Source organism: Cetorhinus maximus, chromosome 10 (assembly GCF_964194155.1).
Source record: "Cetorhinus maximus chromosome 10, sCetMax3.hap1.1, whole genome shotgun sequence".
Classification (NCBI taxonomy): domain Eukaryota; kingdom Metazoa; phylum Chordata; class Chondrichthyes; order Lamniformes; family Cetorhinidae; genus Cetorhinus; species Cetorhinus maximus.
The window spans coordinates 97,168,502-97,180,964 of record NC_135888.1 but is presented as its reverse complement, the minus strand read 5'-3'; the positions used below and the strand labels follow the sequence as shown (position 1 = coordinate 97,180,964).

Sequence of the window (12,463 nt, the reverse complement as noted above, 5' to 3'; positions counted from 1 at the left end):
TTTGGACTCTCGCTCTTGGCAGGTTTCATATGGGCTGCAATGCTCGGAGCAGGTCCTGACACTGACCTCACATATTCAGGCTGGTTTCCAGAAAATCCTGAAGTCAGGAATTGCCTTTGCTGACCCACCCAGTGCCTATGAAACAATGTGGTGAACGACTGCTTTCACTACTTTGTGTGTGCTTTATGATCTTTGAGCGTATTATCCTGTAACGCATATCTCTGGAAGTAGAGACCATCCTTAATGTCGACCAAGAGGGTTTCCATAAGGGGCGTAGCATGTGATTCATTCATGGGATGTGGGGGTTGCTGGATAGGCCAGCATTTATTGACCATCCCTAATTGCCCTTGAAAAGGTGGTGAGCTGCCTCCTTGAACCACTGTAGTCCATTTGGTCTAGGTACACCCACAGTGCTGTTAAGGACAGAGTTCCAGGATTTTGACCCAGCGACACTGAAGGAATGGTGATAAATTTCCAAGTCAGGATGGTGAGTGCCTTGGAGGGGAACTTCCAGGTGGTTATGTTCCCTTGTGTCTGCTGCCCTCGTCCTTCTAGATAGTAGTGAGTTTGGAAGGTGCTGCCTACAGGGCATTGGCGAGTTCTGGCAGTGCATCTTGTAGATGGTACACATTGTTTGTCGGTGGTGGAGGGAGTGAATACTTGTGGGTGGGATGCCATTCAAGCAGGCTGCTTTGTCCTGGATGGTGACAAGCTTCTTGAGTGTCATTGGAGCTGCACTTATCCGAGCAAGTGGAGAGTATTCCGTCACTCTCCTGAATTATGCCTTGTAGATGGTGAACAGGCTTTGGGGTGTCAGGTGGTGAGTTACTCGCCGCAGGATTCCTAGCCTCTGCCCTGCTCTTGCAGCTACAGTATTTAGATGGCTAGTTCAGTTCCTGGTCAATGGCAACCCCTAGGATGTTGATAGTGGGGGATTCAGCAATGGTAATGCCATTGAATGGCATGAGGATCAAGTTCTGGCACACACTGCCTACATTGAAAATGGCTTCCAAAAGAAGCTGAAGACAGGCATAGTGCTACTGGACTTCACAACTGCTTATGATAGTGTGGCACGCTGGCCTGATCTTAAAACTGCCCAGAATCCTTACAACCTGGGTCGGGACAGTTGCTGAAACACTCCTTTGGAGCTGACGATTCAGAGTCCACCCTGAGCAAGGAAGAAGTGCATGGAGACAACAGGCCAACAGGGTACCACAGGGTTCAGTGCTAGCCCCGATCCCGTTCAATGTATATACGAATGACCTGCTAACCCGCAAGTTCATCTACACTGATGACATCTGTTGTGCCAACCAAGCTCCATCCATCTGCACTCTGGACCAGATCCTTAATAAAGAGATTACAAAGTTTACAAAACTACTGCAGCACATGGCATCTCACATTAAATCCACATGGATGGCCAAAGACTAATGCATTATACCGACCCAACATGCTTGGGAGTGACTCTGAATCGGACTCTGTCCTTCTGGGAACATTTAATGAAAACAGCAGCCAAGGTCAAAACCAGAAACAACCTACTAACCAAACTTGCTAGATCTGCGTAGGGGCGCTGCTGCCACAACACTCCAGGCTTGCCCTATCATATTCCACAGCAGAATACTGAGCACCTGTCTGGCAAAGCTCATCACACACATCTTGTTGACACTCAATTAAATCATAACTGGGGCTCTTTGCTCAACACCCCTCCCCTGGCTTCCTGTCCTTGCAAACATCACTCCGCCACACATCCACCAATTGACATTGATGGATTTTGGAACTAAAATCTTTTACTTCTAGGATATTTTACTGCAGTCATGTTGGTGAATGTTTCTAAACTCTGTCACCACTCGGTAAGTGGATTGTAAGATTTCTATGAGCGTTAGACTATACTGCTTCATCTAACATTCTCAGCAACCTACAATCTACTTACATCACAGGGATAGTGAGACAAGAGTTTAGAAACACTCACAAACATGACTGCAGTAAAAGATCCCACAAGGAAACCTATAAAAACCTATAAAATTCTAACAGGACTAGACAGGGTTGATGCAGGAAGGATGTTCCCGATGGTGGGGGGAGTCCAGAACCAGGGGACAGAGTCTGAGGATATGGGGTAGACCATTTAGGACTGAGATGGGGAGAAATTTCTTCACCCAGAGAGTGGTGAGCCTGTGGAATTCGTTACCACAGAATGTAGTGGAGACCAAAACATTGTATGCTTTCAAGAAGGAGTTAGATATAGCTCTTAGGGCGAATGGGATCAAAGGGTATGGGGAGAAAGCGGGAGCAGGCTATTGAGTTGGATGATCAGCCATGATCATAATGAATGGTGGAGCAGGCTCGAAGGGCCGAATGGCTTTCTCTTGCTCCTGGTTTCTATGTAAAGGTTTTGGTTTCCCATCTGCAAATCCTTCCCTCCCCCTTCTGCCACTCTAAGTTCCAGGCTGCAGGCTCCTGCAATGACATTAGGTTGCTGCACGTGTGCGGACCAGTGCACATCACTGGGGCCTCAGTACAAACCCCCTTATGCACTTGTGGAAAGACACGAACAATGCTGCACATCAGAGGGGACACTCCTTGCTACAGACTAAGTGGCGGACTAATCACCTTAAACTCAGCAAATTAATAGGCCATCGCTTGACTTTGGGGATTTGCATTCGCTAAATAAATATAAGTGTGGTGCACAGGCATGTGGCTGAAACTCTCCAAAATAATTTGCTGTATGAAAACCCGACAACTAATCAACGCCACGAGCAGCAGCCAACTGTTTCGTGTGCACCTTGGAGATCAAAGCAGGCAGCCATGCATAACCAACACGGGCTCCCATAGCGATCAGTCCTTGCACCAACTCTCCAACATATATACCAGTGGCCTCCCTCCTACAAAATCACGGATCTTCACATATGCTGACAACTTGGCCCTGGCTTTCCAGGCTAAAGCACTCCAGGACATTGAAAAAACACTCAGTGAAGATCTATGTTCTCTGGAAACCTGCTTCAGAAAATGGAAACTTCAACCAAGCACTGCCAGGACTATCATTTCAGCCTTCCACCTGAACAACTCAGAAGACTGGTGAAGAACATCATGTCCAGTTCTGTGGCCAACCACTCATCCACAGTCCACTGCCAAAATACCATGGCATCACTCTTGCCCATAATCAACCAGCAACACCTCCAGAACACCAGAACCAAAGTTAAAAACAAGAGTGAATTTCATATAGAAACTGGTGGGTATCACCTGGGACAGGAGAGCACTGCTTCACTTGCCCTGGCCCACCCAACAGCAGAGTACTATTGCTCAAGCTGGCAGAGGAGCTGCCACACAAACGTGGTAGATATCTATATCTGGGAAGTGACGAGGATTGTTTCTGAGTTGTTGAGACCAACACAGCTTGACTGGCTTCCTGTTCTAGCACATATTGAACATCCTGATGTCCGCAGGGAACATCCTCCTCAAAGAACACCACCGGTTGACAGCTAACGAAGCACTCCCATTGACATATGACCTCAAAAAAAAAAACCAACACATTCATCTGAAATCCTGTAGTTCCCAGTGGAACACATTTCACACCCTACAAACTGACAACAACCCCATCTCTTGCTGACACACCTCCAGGTTGACTGCAAACAACTTCAACCGGGTAACTGACTGAAGCAGTGAAGTCCCAGGTTTCAACATTCCATGGAAAATCTGGGCAACCCTGAACCACTTGAGGACAGGCCAGGGAAAATGTGGTCACTCGGTCCATAAGTGAAACATGAGGAACAACTCAAATTGTGAATGTGGCCATGCAAGTCACACCTTTGCCCATATACTGAACTTTTGCCCTGAAGGATCAGATAGATAGGTTCTTGACTGGTATGGGGATCAAAGGTTACGGGGAGAAGGCGGGAGAATGAGGTTGAGAAACTTATCAGCCATGATTGAATGGCAGAGCAGACTCGATGGGCCGAATGGCCTAATTTCGGCTCCTATGTCTTATGGATCCATTCCTGGTGACATCACAACCATCCACACTGCATCAGCTGAAGCCATTGAATGGATTGCTAATTTTGACATCTGACTGGAACTCCTTCCCAATAATATCTCTGCATCACCTAGCCAGAATCTTTTTACCTATACGTTAGATGAATGGGGAATATTTAAAATGTCCAAACTGTTGAAATTTTGATTTAAACATTTATTGAACTAAACAACCCACATCCTCAATATCATTGCTGCTTCATCTGATCTACAATGGCACCCATTATTGGGATGGATTTTTGCATAGCATAGCATGCTACCAAAGGCTTTATAGGCTGACTTTTGTAAACCAGCATAAAATTTACACCTCAAAGGCTAACAGACATTCTTATTGTTGGCCTTTCAAATAGCTTGACAGCATTCTAACAATATCCCCTTTGTAAATGCAAGCATTTTGAAAAAAAAATCTATAAAAGAGGCCATAATGTATTAAAAAAAACATATTTCTGGAGAATTTAAAATAACTCCTTCCTTGTTCAGCACTTAGTACATCACCTTGTGGGGAGGATTAATACATACTCAAATTAAAGAAACATTTGTACCTTGAAACTTGGACCTAATGTATGGCCACCCTCCAAAAGAGAGCCATCTCCTGCTCATTCTCAGGTTGTAAGGCGGCACAGATGGTATCCCAAAGCCTTCAAGAACTATTACCTCTTTCCTATCCCAATGAAAGCAATGAGGTTGCGTAGCTACTGAGAATTATGGTGCAAGAATTAATCTCTGGATAGGTTTCAACCCTTCCATGTCGTTATTAAAACTCCCATTTGGACTAAAGAATCCTACAGATGAAGATGTATAATGCAAAAAAGTGGCAAGACAGGACGAGTTATCTGGCAATAAAACTACATAAATGTAGGTCACAAGACTTGCAAAAAGTGGCCCACAAGGTCAGATTTCTATCAATGTATCCATAGGGCAGGCCAACAGATCACTGCTCATTAACCTGTTCCCCATGGCTTGACTATTTCAACCCATTTTATTTTTGTTGGCTTCCTAGCACACTGCTTCTGCTGCTATCTATGAAAACAGTTCATGCCAATCATACACTGCTTTCCTTTGGGAAATTAGGTCAGAAAGCCCTAGACTGAAATATTTGAAAAGCACAGGGATACATGTTGCATCTTTCACATAACATTGAGAAAATTTTGTATTAGTTTCACGGTTAAAAATATTCCTCAAATTTTGTCACCAAAAACTTGCTGGAAGAATTAAATAGATTTTATTCCCTTTGTGTGTTTTTTTTAAAAAGGAGTGAGGAGCATATTATTTTATTTTTGGCAATGTAATAACGCACGTACGCTGACATATAGATCACTAGTTCAAAAAAGTTCTTTAGTTACCTTCGCACAACTTCTTTCCAGCCATCTTCCCTCTTTTGACCACGCTTAGGACTGGTTAGATTCATCTTTCCATTTGGGGAGGACAATGGCAGTGAAGTAGACTTGTGAGTTGTAGACAGTGAGCTGGAATTTGTTTCATTAGTGCCATCGTGCAATCTATATGATAAGCACATACCATAAATAGGAGAGAATGCCAACAGAAACATAAAATTACTATTGAACAACAAGCAGTGCCAGCTCACAATATTAATCTTACCTTGGGTGATTCTGAGTCTCTGAGATGGAAGTATTAGATTTTTCATTTCTTGGAGGGTACAATTTCTGGTCACTGAAGTTGTGGAAGTCAGCAATTACATTGAGATCTTGGCTTTTACCACCACTGCTGCACTCACTGTTGCAGTCTGTACTGTCAACATTATCAGAATCGCTGTTCCCTCCTACACCACCGCCTCTCGGTTCCCCATTTATTTTATTTTTATCTGCCTTCTGTTGCGCTATAGACATATGCTGATCTTCTAGAATTATTTGAACACTCTGAGAAGAATCTTTAGTTTTGTTTTTCTTGTTTTTCCTGTTAGTACTTGGTGTGGTTACAACATTGGCTCTCTTTTTCCCGTAAGCATTAGTAAAGGTGGCTGAAGTTGCAGAAATACCAATGGTGGTAGTTGTAGTTGCACTTGGAGGCTCTATAGGCACAACTTCTTCATCTGTGGAGAACAGAAGCTGTTAGCTTGATTGCTTTTAAAGAAAAATCAATCCATAATCATATTTACAGTTGACAATTAAAATCAAAGTTATTTACCTTCAAACCTATCCTTTTCTGGAGTTTGCTGCTTTTCTGAATTCTCCTTAACTCTGGCTTCTTCCTCCTCCTGTTTCCGCTTCTGTTCTTCTTTCTTCTTCTTTCTTTTTTCCTTTCTTTTCTCTCTTTTTGCTGCAAGAGCTAGTTTTCGACTTTCTTCCCTTGACTATAACAAAGACAGAAACAATTTATGCAAAGATCAAAACAGGTAGATTTAACAAAATTGGCAATGGAAACATTAAAACAGAGTTCCAATATTTCGGGGTGCCCATATTAAAACCAAGCTTTCAAGCTACAACTACAAAACTATCATTTGTCTTTTTCTTAATTACATTAAAAAGTAATGATGCAAGCATATCCGTTCTTATGTGGAAGATGAAGTTATATTGAAAGAATGACAAAGAACAACCCAAAAGATGGGCTCTAAACAGCACAAGGTGGTAGTTTTTGGATGTTTATTAATGATCATTCAGAACAAACTCCCACCTTCTCCAAGTCCAGCTCTTTGAGAAGAATGCTTGCATTTTTGTTTGCTTCAGCAGCTTGCTGGTCCTTTGCTTTCACTATTGTTTCCATGCACTGGTGACATTTCTTTAGCAGTTCCTAGGACAACAATTAGTAATCAGCTTTAAAAACACTATTTAGGATAGTGGAACGTAGAAAAATACAGGAGTTGCAAGCGAAGAGAGCAACTTGAGAAAGAAACTCTTCACTACTTCATAGGAAATTATATAAACTATTTATCTTTTATATCAGGAAAACAAATGTTCTGATGTAAAAGTATTATTCTTTATAAGAACAGCCCAACTGTAAACTAAGCTTCACTTGGCCAAATCAGACCATCCTGTGTTCAACCTCCACATGAATGGAGTTCAAATCATACTTACCCACTCTGAGGGTTTCAACAGCAGATGGGCTGGAGATAGGAAATAAAGGTATGCTATTTATTGCGAGGGAAGTAAGGCCTTTTTTTTGTGGAGAAGACATGGGTTTAGAACCTCAGTTCGGGGTCAAACAACACAGTGAGGTTGAAAACAGTGTAGTTCATCCTGACTAAGAAGGGAGATCCTTGAATGTTCCTACGAAGCACCTGGTGGCTTTTCTTTCAAAACTTCAAAACAATCTCGACCTTCTTCCCAACCCAAAGCTCAACTATTCTTCCTACGGCTCACTGGTACTGATTAAGCCCCTTTGTGCCTTTGAATGTGTTCAACTCCAGGTCACCACAGATTCCATTACTGAAAATTCCAGTTAAAAACAGGTGGGAAGGTAGGAAACCCAAGTGCCTGCACACTGAAGACAAACCTAAGGAGGTGAAAAATATTGCAATGGAGGACAAGTGAAACTTACAGAATTTAGGAATAGACTCACTTTATCGGTAATGGTTGCTATGTATCTCATACATTCAATATCAGATGGAAATTGGTTCACTTCCTTCACCAAGTACTGCACAACTTTCACATGGCCCTGAAAAGAGTACAATTCAACATTATTAGACTTGAAAATGCTTGCTTAAATGACAATGCTTTTTAAAATTTGTTGTAAGCTGAATCTTTAGAGCATTCTAATGTTATGAACTGGCTCATCAAGCCATTTTTATCTCCTATCTTATAAAGGATCATTTCAATACAAAGTTAAATTACCTTAAATATGATTTATCTTCTCAGGTGTTATTTACTCTACACATACATTAAGGTTGTGTTTGAGTATTTGAAAGATACAAGGAGGGGAGTAAATGAAAAAGCAAATCAAAGGAGCCAGGAGATCTTAAAAACATTTCTGTTTAGAGCACTTATTTGATTTCACCTCAAGGCCCAAGTGATTGTCTGACATTCTTAGTGCAAAAGAGCCATATTACACTGGTGATTTTTTTGAGAGGAAGTCTGCAGTGTAAACTATCACCACACAGCAAAAATATTGCTGAAAAAAGAGAGTCATGCTGTCAAAGCTTTTCATGTTGGACTCCTCAGGACAGGTGCAATAATACCAAATCTCAAAGGGATCAACCATTTATACTGCATGAGAAGAGGGTGCTGATTGATTGGCAAGTCGACTCTGATTGGTAGATGCATGGCCATGGAGAACACACCAGGGAACTGTTAAACTGCCAAGCTTTTGTTTAAATTCAAACCAGGCAAGTCGACTCTGGTCAAGTCATTGCCATGGAGAATGAACCAGGGAATGGCTTTCCCCTAAGCTTTTGTTAACTTAAAAAAGGCGTGGGCATGTTCTTTTTGTTTGCAAAAGATAGGCCCTGTGTATGAAGATGTGTAGCTTCTAGCACACTTATATGGGCCACACTGTGAGCCCGACTGATCATCTTAAATTGCTTGTTAGTGTAATTCTTAGCACAATCAGGATTGTTTAGTAAGCGTTCTGAGTGTTGCAAGCACGGCTGGATGAGTATGGTCAGTATCTTGCCTGTTCCAAACTTCTGAAGGGACATCTTGTTTGTTGCAGTTCCCCAGTCATTTGAACGCATGGCCTACATACCTGGTATCGCCGACACTGAAATTCATATACCACAATACTCATTTGTGTGGTGGGCAGGATGTCTTTTTGGCATGACAGCAACATTCTATTAGTGGAGAATACCACGTGTTGCGGCTTCATAACGACAGTGTGAGACGGCTAGCTTCACCTGTGGCTCAAATGTCTGAGACACCTTACCCTTCCAGGGTAAACTGAGGTAGACTGGATGCTTTTCAGGACCGAATGTGGCGGCTTTAGGCCCATTCATATATATGTATATTGTACAATTTGTATATCTCAAACTCACGAATGGGGTTAAGGCCACCACTTCGGTCCTGAAAACTGCCCAGTCTACCTGAGGTTATCCTTGAAGGGCAAGGTGTTTCAAAAATTTGAGCAACAGGTAAAGCTAGCCGTTTCACATTGCTGTTATGCAGTAACAACACAGATGGTATTCTCCACTACTAGGGTTACGCCGTCAAGCCTAAAGATCTTCTACCTATCACACAAATGAGTAATGTGGCATATGAATTTTCAGTGCCGGTGTGATACCAGGTATGTAGGCCATACATCCCAATGATTGGTGGATCATTACAATCAGCACGTCCCTTAGGCTGTTTGCAACAGGCAAGGTATTGACCGTACTCAATCAGCCTGTGCTTGCAGAACACAGAGTCCAACATTAGATGTGAATCCATGACTGGACAACACTTAAACAATCCTGACTGTGCCAAGAATTACACTAACCAATTTAAAATTGTCAGGCTTGCAGTGTTGCTCGCTTATGCGTGCTAGAAACTACATATATTCATACACAGGGTCCTATCCTTTGAAAACAAAAAGAATATGTCCACGCATTACACCATTTTCTACTTAACAAAAGCTTAGGGGTCAGCTATTCCCTAGTTCATTCTCCATAGCAATGCTTTGACAGAGTTGACTTGCCTGGTTTGAATTTAAACAAAAAGCGTGACAGTTAACTGTTCCCTGGTGTATTCTCCATGGCAACACATCTACCAGAATCCACTTGCCAATCAATCAGCACCCTCTTCTCATGCAGTATAAATTGTTGTGCCCTTTGAGGTTTGGTATTCTTGTGTCTGTCCTGATGAGTACAACACGAAGAGCTTCGACAGCATGTCTCTTTTGTTTAGTAATGCTCAAGCTCTACTACCAAGCGACAACAAAATATTGTGCAAGTGAAATCACCTAACATTATGGTATTTCTCATTCTTAAAATATAATTTAAGCTTGGCAGGGAAATGATTAAGCCATCAACCAAATCTGAAAGCCCACTAGGGTCGTATCCCTTTTGCGTAACCATGCAGGCAACATGCAGCTCCTGTCTTCCCTGGGCCTAAGTACAAGGCTAGTAGCAGCTAATGCATAACAAAGAAGCAGTGCTAATAGAGTGGTCCAAGAACAAGACTAAAAAAGCTCACGGGCACCAGGTCAGGGAGTAAAAACAGAAAATGCTGGAAAAACTAAGTAGGTCTGGCAACATCTGTGGAGAGAGAAACAGAGTTAAAATTTCTACTCTGTATGACTGTTCTTCAGAGCTAAAGAGAAGTAGAAACGTGAAGGATTTCACACTGTTTAACAGGGGGGTGGAACAAAACAGGTCAGGGATAGGTGGAAGCTAAGGAGAAATTTGACAAAGATGTCATGGGCACAGGACAAAGTGGGTGTTAATGGTAGTGTTAAGGACTAAAAGAAGGTGCTCTTAGTGGCATAAAGGTAAGATAGCAGAATGTGTTAATAGCAGAACAGGGGTCAGCACTCTGTGAAAACAGACATTAAAATAAGTGACAGATGGGTGTGTGCAGGGGGGTGGGTGCGCGCAGGTTGGGGAAAAGGAATTTAAAAACAAAAATAAAAAAAAGTGAATAAGTAAAAACAAATAGATTAAAAAGCACATTTGGATGTTTGTGTAGGGTAGGTTAATTTAAGATCAGTTTCTAGGCTAGTCAGAGGTCCTGGCTATCACAACAATGAGGAAACAGTGGGAATCATGGCATACACCTAGCTAATGATATCCTTGGAGTTGCCAGTAGCAAGGAGGCCCAACATGATGGACTCTGGAAGAAAGAAATATGACCACCCTAACACATCCCCTCCCCTGCACCACAAACCCCACCCCCCCACCCCCCCTCCCACGCCCCCCAAGCCTTTACAAATAGATCAAATTGATAGACTTTACACAGACGCCAAGGGGTCATTTTGAAGTGCTTATGCTGGTCACAACGTATGCATTCCTTATTTTACTAAACAGTCAAAATATGGGGAGGGGAGGGGGGTGGGTGCGAGTGGGTGGTGAACAGACCACAAATTTACCTTGCGGAAAGCTGCCATAAGAGGTGTGATTTTCCTGTTGTCTGCTGCATCCACATCAGCACCAGCCTGCACCAATAACTGGACCACATCAAAATGCCCACCATTTGCTGCCAGCCATAAAGGTGTGTTACCTTTCTTGTTGCGAACATCAATGTGAGCCCCTCTGCAGAATTCAAACAAAAATCAATGATTTTGACTGTATTCTCACAGGACCTTAATGAAATCATATTATAAGGACTCATTTTGTGTAAAATATATTCAAATGATTAAATACCTGTTTATCAGCAGTTCACAAAATTTATAGTGACCTTTATCTGCTGCAATGGTTAAAGCTGTATCACGTGAAGAAGGCACTGGTGGTGCATTGACATCAGCACCTTTGTCGAGCAGAACCCTCCCCACCTCAGCATATCCTCCAGAGGCAGCTTCCATTAAAGGTGTAAGACCAGTCTAAATATAAACAGATTAAATTGCTCATTTATAAATTGCATCAATTTTATCTGCTGTGTAAAAGGGTTTTAGAATAATTCCTAAATATTTAACATGCTCCACTATATAGAATGCAAGTGATCAATGTGCTATCCTAGAAGCCTTAAAAACAACCATTTATATAGTCGTTAAAAATACCTTAAATAATTCACATTTGAAGTGCTTCAAGTTTTGTGGCTTACGTAGATGAGCACAGCAGACGTTCTGCAATAGCAACGTTCTACAAACAACAAGACGAATGACCAATTTATTTATTTATTTAGTTAGTAGTAATTGAGAAAGGGATTTTGGCCAAAGCACCAGGCCTCCCTCATTATCTTCTGAGTGCTGTCACACGATTGTTAACATCTACCTGAACTGGCAGACAGGACTCTTTAGTATTACAGGTGAAGAACAGCACTTCAAATGACAGGGCATTTTAATGCAGTGCTTCCTCAGTACTTCATTGGCGTTTGTGAACAAAAGATGTTTGTCAATTCACAGCATTCAAGCAGGATATATATAATAGGCAAACCTTTTCAGTTTTTTCCATTATAAACCCCTATGTACACAAGTTTATTCAAAGCTGCCTACATAAACTTGTCACATCCAGTAGAAGCTCTTCAGTACTAAATTCCTAAGTCCATATTCCTGATGAAAATATTAAGGACAGAATGCATGACTTAGAAATAGAGGTCAAGTTATGTCTGTCCAGATTGGTCCAATTAACCGCTACCTTCTAACCACATTCCACCAGAAGTTGAGGATTTCAGGATGTGCAGACTTTACAAAATATAAGATTCCACAAAATTTAAAAACAATCCCATCCAAGTGGAAACTGGACGAAGAACAACAGAAGAGAAGTTTTGACAGGGATATTTTGAAAACCACCCAACAGCCCAAGGGTATCTTGTTTCATATCTTCTCAAGCGCCCTCCCACTGCTGGTACTACAATTCTTCTGTCACATTCTCTCCCTTCCCGATGATCTTCTTTGGCACAGGATCCACTTTGGTGGTTAACTG

General features: G+C 42.0%; 1 protein-coding gene across 12 annotated transcripts in view; it reads right to left on the bottom strand.

Annotated features, from left to right (window-relative positions):
* ankhd1 (ankyrin repeat and KH domain containing 1) overlaps window positions 1-12,463 on the bottom strand; it is a 199,595-nt gene that overhangs the window by 30,831 nt on the left and 156,301 nt on the right. For all 12 annotated transcript variants that reach the window (XM_078550823.1, XM_078550826.1, XM_078550827.1 and 9 more), the window contains 7 exons: window positions 11,246-11,421; window positions 10,972-11,134; window positions 7,537-7,632; window positions 6,652-6,768; window positions 6,166-6,331; window positions 5,620-6,070; window positions 5,364-5,519 (listed from right to left, as the gene is read on the bottom strand). In XM_078550823.1, the coding sequence (XP_078406949.1) occupies window positions 5,364-5,519; window positions 5,620-6,070; window positions 6,166-6,331; window positions 6,652-6,768; window positions 7,537-7,632; window positions 10,972-11,134; window positions 11,246-11,421 (1,325 nt within the window). The remainder of the gene's footprint in view (window positions 1-5,363; window positions 5,520-5,619; window positions 6,071-6,165; window positions 6,332-6,651; window positions 6,769-7,536; window positions 7,633-10,971; window positions 11,135-11,245; window positions 11,422-12,463) is intronic.